Below are 8750 nucleotides of genomic sequence, written 5' to 3' on the forward strand. Positions count from 1 at the left end.
ACTGATAACCCTAGATTTCTTCTCTCCTTCTGAAAGAATAATGGTTACTCTGTTGATTTGTGGCCTAGATGATCTGTCCAATGCTGAGAGGTGTGATCACGTCCCCCAATATTATCATAGATCAGCTGCTTCTTCTGTCACTCTGGAATGGGCTTTGTGGAGAGAGACACCCTCTTCTTTTCTTTATCTCTGCTGGTGACTCTCCTTGTGTCAATGCACTCCATCTGCGTGGCGGTTGTGGCATCTAGCTGCTCTTGCGGCAGCCGTGGTTACTGTGGTGCCTGTGGTGGGCCACCCACATGGAGGCGATGTTTTTGGCATGCTCCTTGCTGCTGGCGGTGTCATAGCACTTCTATTTCTAATCCATCTTTGTATTTATATCATTTGAATTGGGTAGTAGGGTCCCCAGACCACCATCTTACTGGCCCTGTCTGTCTTTAGCAAAAGCCATTGTCAGCATGAATTGGAAGAATGTAACAAATTCTCATTACCAACATTCTTGACCTGTGTGTGATTCATGAAATACCATCAGCAAGAAAATTTCCAGGCATTTCCCTAGGAAGTTGAGGGAATTTTCTGAATGTTGCTCTACCTTGCCACTCCTGCCACAGTTTACTTATCTCTCGCTTTACTAAGGAGACATGGGAGGCTCAGAGAAGTTGTGCTTCTTGCCATGTCCCTGGAAGAGCCAGTGGCTAAGATACGGCCACTGAAAGTCAGACCCTCCTTTTCTTAGCCCTTGTCTCTCTGTAGAGTGCTTGTTTCCAAACTATATGTGGCTCTTCAAGCTTCTAACTTTGTGCTTCCCAAGAGCCAGTGGCTAAGATACGGCCACTGAAAGTCAGACCCTCCTTTTCTTAGCCCTTGTCTTTCTGTAGAGTGCTTGTTTCCAAACTATATGTGGCTCTTCAAGCTTCTAACTTTGTGCTTCCCTCCTTTTCTAACAGGCTGTCAGACCCCACACCGTGGACCGCTCACCTTGGAATGTATATGCAGGGGAATGCCAAGTTTGTCTCCCCAGTGAGAAGAATTGTGGTCCACGAGTACTACAACAGCCAGACTTTTGACTATGATATTGCTTTGCTACAGCTCAGTATCGCCTGGCCTGAGACCCTGAAACAGCTCATCCAGCCAATATGCATTCCTCCCACCGGCCAGAAAATGCGCAGTGGGGAGAGGTGCTGGGTAACTGGCTGGGGGCGAAGGCATGAAGCAGGTATGTGTGTGAATGAATGGTCATACCCTCCCCTGAAGGTGGTAACTTGTGTTGATGTAGAGCTTTGGGGTTCACAGGGAAGACTCTTGTATACCACCTTCTTTGAGCCTCCTGGCAACTCTGGAAGGTTGCACTGGAGGAGGGAATTATCCCTGTTTTATGATGTTCTCCACCTGCTCCCGAAGAAGCAGGGCCCACCTCATAAAGGGGCAGAGGGGGGTTGTATGAGCAAGGCAGTATTAATTAGCTAGCGTGGGCTTTTTTCAGACTGTGAAGGGTTTGCTAGGTTTTCTACTATGGAAGAGGAATTCCTCCTTATTTTTAGGTTCTCTTTTCATCCAAAGGAGTGATTTCCTTTTGTAAAGGAGAGAAGGACACACACGTGCGCATCTGTATTAGTTTGCTTTCTGTTGCTTATAACAATACCTGAAACTGGGTAATTTATAAAGAAGTGAAATTTATTTCTTACAGTTTTGGAGGCTGGCAAGTCCATGGTCCAGGGAGTGCATCTGGTGAGGACCTTCTTCTGGGTGTGAACTCTCTTCAGGGTCCTGTTGTGACACAGGGTATCACATGGCAAGAACTGGCATAAGCAAGAGCTCTCCCTTCTTATAGAACCACAAGTCCACACCCACAATAACTCATTACTATCAACCCATCACTCCATGAATGGATTAATCCATTCACAAGGGCATAGTCCTCACAATCCAAACACTTCTCAAATGACCCACCTTGCTTTTTTAAAAAATTTTTTTCATTTCTTATTTTAATTGACACATTGTAAATATACATATTTATAGGGTACAATCTGATGTTTTGACACATATATGTTGTATAATAATTGGGTTAGGGTAGTTAATGTACCAATTACCTCATGCATTTATCATTTATTTGTGGCAAAAACATTGAAAAGCTTCCCCTCTAGCTATTATAAAATATACCAAACTTAACTATTTTGGGGGCAGCTGGCCAGCACAGGGATCAAACCCTGGACCTTGGGGTTACCAACACCACGCTCTAACGAACTGAGCTAACTGGCCAGCCCAAAACTTAACTGTTAACTATAGTCATCCTACTGTGCAATAGAACATCATAACTTACTTCTATCTAATTGTAATTTTGTACCCATTGAAGGCTCAACCATTCAAATATCATAATCAGATTTCCCACCCTCTTATCACTGTGATAGTGGGGATAAAGTTTCAAATACACAAACTTTTGGGGGACACATTTGGCCCATAGCAAATGTGGACACTGGGTAGACTCATAGACAACTGTCAGGAAGATTATGTGGGTATGTCCTGCACCAGGGCAGCTAGCCAAGGGATAAGAGTGAGGGCTGAAATCCAGCCTTCCCTTAGCTCCAAGAACTGCAAATTCAGCCTGGGGTTTACACCAGCCTAGACTTGGTCCACTCAGAGGAGATGACTTTTTGTAACTCCTACACCTGGACAGGGCATATATTAGTCTGTTTCTGTTGCTTACAACAAAATACCTGGAACTAGGTCATTTATAAGAAAATGAAACTTATTGCTTACAGTTTCCAAGGCTGGGAAGTCCGAAGTCCAGGGAACACATCTGGTGACCACAGTGGCAATGGCTTCAGTGATACAGGGTATCACATTTGAACTAGGTCATTTATAAGAAAATGAAACTTATTGCTTACAGTTTCCAAGGCTGGGAAGTCCAAAGTCCAGGGAACACATCTGGTGACCACAGTGGCAATGGCTTCAGTGATACAGGGTATCACATTGCAAAATGGCAGAAGCAGAGAGAGACTCTCATGTGCTCTCCTTTTAAAGCCCTCAGAACCATGCCCATGACCACCATTAAACCATCAAATAGATTAGTCCATTCACTATGGCATGGTCTTCACAATCTAATCACCTCTTCAAGGCCCCACCTTTCAATTATCATAATAGGATTTCCCACCCTCAACAGTAGGGATTAAGCTTTAATGACTTTGGAGGGGGGGACATTCAATCCATTGCAGGGCATCTTTCTTAATATGCACAAAGGTCAGGCTGTATGGTAGGGGAACCCTTACATCCTCCCTGCCAGGGTTTTTCATGGTCTAGGATTCATGGTTATTACAAATATATAGTGAGGGGAAGAATGCAAAGCTTTGCGAATGTCTCCCGAAAGGTTAGGACTAATACTTTCCCTGGCTCTCCTAATCATCTCAGATTTCTTCACAGTTCTTTCCAAGGGTTTAGGATAGAAACATTGTAAATCTTTTTTTTTTTGGGGGGGGGTGGCTGGCTGGTATGGGGATCTGAACTGTTAATCTTGGTGTAATTAGCACCATGCTCTAACCAGGTAAACTAACTGGCCAGCCCTCATCTACAAATCTTAAAACATGCCCTACCACCTCGCTTTGACACTCTCTACAGATTCAGTGTGGGCAGCTTCACAAATGCCTGCTGCGCTCATTTAGTTATTGAAGTAATAATATTTGCCCACCTTGGGCTTGCTGAGGTCTCAGGGTCCCAGTGAAGCAAAGCAGCTGACTGAACACTTGCAATCTTGATAGGCTACTGTGCTCAATGCTTTAATTACATTACCATAAATCACAAGAGGAAAAAGTCTACCTAACAAGCTAATCATGAGACATCTTCTTTAAAAGCATGAGTGTGTGTGTGTATGTGTTTATTTTTCTGAATCACTTAAAAAGAAAGTGAAAGGGCTATATCCAAACTGGTTTTATGGTTCTTATGGTTCCTCAGAGATCCCATATATCAGTTATGCTGCTCTATTTAAGGAGCCCTCTTCAGCAGCAAATATTGGTAATTGTTACTGATTCACGGTCCTACATACTGGAATCAGGAAGTATGTGCTGAAGGAATATGGCACAGCGGCTCAGGTGATCGAGTCACACGTTGGGTCTGAATGCTCGTTGGGTCTGAATGCTGCTGTCACTCGCTAGCTGTGTGCCATTGAGGAAGTCCTTTAGTCACCTAAGCCTCCATTTCTTCATCAGCAAAATTTGGATAATAATAGAATTTACCTTGAGAAATTGCTATGAGGATAAAAGGAAATAATGTGAGTTAATTGTTCAAATGAAGCCCTACATAAGTGTAGCCATTACCATTACCATGATTTCCACTTCTAATGTGTTTTCCAGATAATAAAGGCTCCCCCGTTTTGCAGCAAGCAGAGGTAGAGCTCATTGATCAAACGCTCTGTGTTTCCACCTATGGGATCATCACTTCACGGATGCTCTGTGCAGGTGTAATGTCAGGCAAGAGAGATGCCTGCAAAGTAAGTTGTCTCAACTTTCTCTTGCCTAACATATAGTACTTTCCATAAATGGTTTCACATTGAGTCTATACAACACTGGACTATAACTAGGGCAGGTAACTTAACTCATCTTTTCTTCTTTTTTTTCGGTGGCTGGCCAGTATGGGGATCCTCACCCTTGACCTTGATGTTATAACAACGTGCTCTAACTAACTGAGCTAATTGGCCAGTCCCCACTTACCTTATCTGAGTTGCCCAGATATGAATTATAATTCAATTGCCTAAGATCAAGGAAAGGTGGTGAAAGAATTGGCTCCATAGAACTCAGTGTTCTGGTTCCCATGTATTTTCCTCCAACATTTAGAGGATGAGGTCAAAATTCTGCCATGATTTTCTTATAACCAACAACTAAAAAACAAAGCAAAACAAAGACACACAAATGCATACTGTGTTTCATGACTGCTACCTATTTCCTTAGCAGCAGCCATTTAACTTCTGAAATTACAAGGGTTATATTTACTCCTTTGAAGTGTAGGCTGAGACAAAAAGAAAAGAAATGGGAGAGGTGACAGACAATACTCATATAGGCCCCTGGAAAGTTGGAGGTCAACTTTGGGGGGACGTTTCTCTGAGCCTGAAATTTCCATCTATGCAGACATCTACATGATTGCCAAAGAATAAACAGATGATTTAGAAGATAAGAGGACAGTGGGAACTCTTCCCACAACCTTAGCCACAATGCCACAAAAACTCATTATAATAATGACTTCTATCTTTTGAGCTCCTATTTTGGGGCAAGCGCCTTACTAGGTCCTTTAAATAAATTCATTCAAACCATTCTTTTATCCCCATTTTAGAGAAGATGAGACTGGGCACGAGAGGGTAAGTAAATTACTTGAGGTTATATGGCTAGTAAGTCTCAGTGTCTGAGCTGGGGTTTGAACCCTTGCCTCTCTACTGATAAAGCTACTAGGTTTGGGGTGATTCTTGCAGCTGGTTAGTTACATAGCCCTGTTCCACGTAGCCATCAGAGTTTAAATGTTAAACTAGACTTAGTATTAGTAGACTTGGTGCAACAACAGTTAAAAAAAAAAAGAGTACAATTTTCCTACTCGTCAGAATTTACCTAATTAGGTATAAAATTGTGGGGATGGAATATAGGGGAAAATTGTTTAAATGTTAAACTAGACTTAGTATTAGTAGACTTGGTGCAACAACAGTTAAAAAAAAAAGAGTACAATTTTCCTACTCGTCAGAATTTACCTAATTAGGTATAAAATTGTGGGGATGGAATATAGGGGAAAGTCTGGACTTCTTTTTTATCTTTGCCTTGGAGTATATTGCAGCTTTACCTACCCTCCAAAATAGGAAAATAAAACCCAGAAGTTATAATTAAAGGATTAATACTGTAGGGATTATGTTTAAACTTTGAATTATTTGGGCCTTTGCTTTGTAGAATTGAGATATCAGAAGGCACACTCAAGTGACAGTGATTTGTCTGTGCCGACTGTTGGCCACTGGTTGTTAGGGTTGCTTCATTGGACCTGGTTAACTAAACAGGGTCTCCTCTGCTTTCCTCCCTGGGACCATGAGCCAACTGCTGAAGTTGCATGGCCCAGATATAGAAGTCAGTCTTCCAAGGTAAACATACCTCATAAGGTTTCGTGAGGATGAAATGACCCAAAACAGTGGTTAGCACATATCTAGCACTAAAGAAATATTAGTCCTTACTACTACTATTACTACTACTACTTCTACCACTACTACTGCTACTACTGAGATAGGAGGTGCTCAGTTTCCCCCGATTTGGATTTCAGGACACACCCCTGGGTTTCAAGCCACTCCCCGGGGTCTCAGACCCCTTCTCTAGGCCCTCCATAGCAGAGAATTATTGCTGCTTGTTGAACTTATTTTCAGTACCACCAAGAATAGACTGAGACCACAAGGGGAGGACTTATACAAATCCAGTAGCTGAGCATGCCCAGTAAAAGGAATTTATACAGGTTTATATGACCCTAGTGACCAAGCATGGTCAGTGGAAGGGAGTTTACCCTTTGAATGACCTTCTACTCAGGGTGCTAAAGAGCACAGAATATTCTTGAATATATTTGGTACATGTGATAGAATTTGACCAATGAACATGCCCTAAAAATAGACCAACTGAGCATGTGCAAGACTATGTTACATAACTGGCAACCACCCCCTTAGTTGAATATTCATTAGATAGCTTAAATATGTATATGGTAGGAGGCGGGGCTGTTACTCACTCTTTCTGGGGCCAGACTGCACTCTGCCTCTGGAGTGTGTGTTTCTTTCTTTGTGTCAAATTTACTTTCAGCAAGCAGCTGTTCACTCTCTTGAGCCAGCCTACACTCTGTACTAAACTTTGTGTGTATTTCTTACTTTGGTGTTAAACTTGGTGTGGGCCCTGCTCCGTCTCTGGAGCTAGGCTGCACTTTCTCTGTGAAATCTGAATCTCTTATTCCTTATATTAAACCTGTTCTCACTTTTCTGCTGCGACTCTGCTCTGGAATTCTTTCCTGTGGTGGAGTCAAGAACATGGTAAGAGGACCGGGGGAGTTGAGGGCAGCTATTGGGCCTCCCTAGACCGTCTCCTCTGGCATCACTACTACTACTGAGGTTTATGCTCTGTTTAGGGGTACATGAGATTTGTTTTCTCCAGCAATAATCTTCTATTGTTCTTAGCCTAAAAAATTAAGTTTCTTGTAATAAATGTAGCTTTTTGGTTACAGGAAGAGTAATTCTAAAATAACGTTAGAAGTTTCACTTTATTTCCTGACACTTCCCAAACTGCGTAGTGATTAGCCAAGCAAAAACATGTCAGAATGGGACTTTTGAACACAATCCATTAGACATTAATGATTAAACTGATGATCATGGGACAACTGTACTGCATATTTAACATTATCTTTTTGTGTAGGNGATTAAACTGATGATCATGGGACAACTGTACTGCATATTTAACATTATCTTTTTGTGTAGGGAGATTCGGGTGGACCTTTATCTTGTCGAAGAAAAAGTGATGGAAAATGGATTTTGACTGGTATTGTTAGCTGGGGATATGGATGTGGAAGACCAAACTTTCCTGGTGTTTATACAAGGGTGTCAAACTTTGTTCCTTGGATTCATAAATATGTTCCTTCTCTTTTGTAATTGTACCAGTTGGATTTTTAACAGTGATTTGTATGATAGATTCTTTAAAAAGAATGGAATAATTATCAATAAAATGAGTCACTTAATTTTTTTCAACTGGAAATTCCAGATTGCATATTTTGATACTTATTGAAAGACATACAAGTTAATATATATGCCATAAAAAATTGTCTTGAGGATATAGCTACATTGGTTATTAGGCATCAAAAGGCCATTGATTCAAGGATGGAAGAAACCTAAAGTAATATCATGAACTAAGCCTCCAAAACGAATAAGAAGTGAGGGAGATGTTCAGATGGACTTACTGTATTATTTTATGTTTCTACTTAAGGTGCAGATGTTTATGAGTCTTTAGATAAATTTGACTTACTGAAATAAGAAATTCTAGTAAAACCCATATCTGATCTTCAGCATTCCCATGAAATTAAATGCACAAAAATATCTTCCTGACAGATGTAAATAAAGCAAAACTCAGTTATTGACAGAGGGAGTACCTACACTGTTGCTTTCCAATCCAGTTTTGCTTAATCATATCATAATGGGCCTTCCTCAGCTATGGCACGGTAATGTTGTGTACAGAGGAACCAATCAATCAGCAAACAAAAGTTACAGCAACCTTTACAAAAATGACTTAATGAAGCATTATGGAAGTTGGATTGAAAGCACATATATTGGATTCAAAAAAATTGTGATAATGCTGGTCAGCAGTGAAAAGACAAAGGAATTTTTGGATGATTGTTGCAAAAGTGAAATTTTTCAGAAATATTATTATCTGCTTTTTGATTCTTTTATAAATCCTCATTGACCAAGATTATATTTTATTTTATTTTCAGGGCCTTATAATACCTAGCATAGTTGTAAACCTACAGTTTACTCTCAATACATCCTAGTTCTTGATTTATTTTGTCTTGATTTAGAGGGTTTCAGAGTTGATCTCAGAATAAACTTTTAATTAACAGAGGCTAGAGTTAACAGTACCAATGAACAGGTAACAACAGCGGAAAAAAGAATATTATTTGTTTTCTCTGGGACAAAGTCAAGGAGTAATAACAATACTATTATTAAGTTGGGTCTGGAATAGTGCATAGAACTTCAGAAAATCTCAATGGAACATCAAAAG

At 40.7% G+C, this 8750-nt stretch overlaps 1 protein-coding gene across 1 annotated transcript in view; it reads left to right on the plus strand.

The window, feature by feature from the left end:
• Window positions 1-7630, plus strand: part of TMPRSS7 (transmembrane protease, serine 7) — a 34344-nt gene extending 26714 nt beyond the window's left edge. The window contains exons 14-16 of the mRNA XM_008573775.1: window positions 948-1216; window positions 4341-4477; window positions 7460-7630. Coding sequence (XP_008571997.1) covers window positions 948-1216; window positions 4341-4477; window positions 7460-7630 — 577 coding nt within the window. The remainder of the gene's footprint in view (window positions 1-947; window positions 1217-4340; window positions 4478-7459) is intronic.
• Window positions 7631-8750: the final 1120 nt, after the last annotated feature.

The sequence above is a fragment of the Galeopterus variegatus genome, unplaced genomic scaffold, assembly GCF_000696425.1.
Source record: "Galeopterus variegatus unplaced genomic scaffold, G_variegatus-3.0.2 Scaffold963, whole genome shotgun sequence".
Classification (NCBI taxonomy): Eukaryota; Metazoa; Chordata; class Mammalia; order Dermoptera; family Cynocephalidae; genus Galeopterus; species Galeopterus variegatus.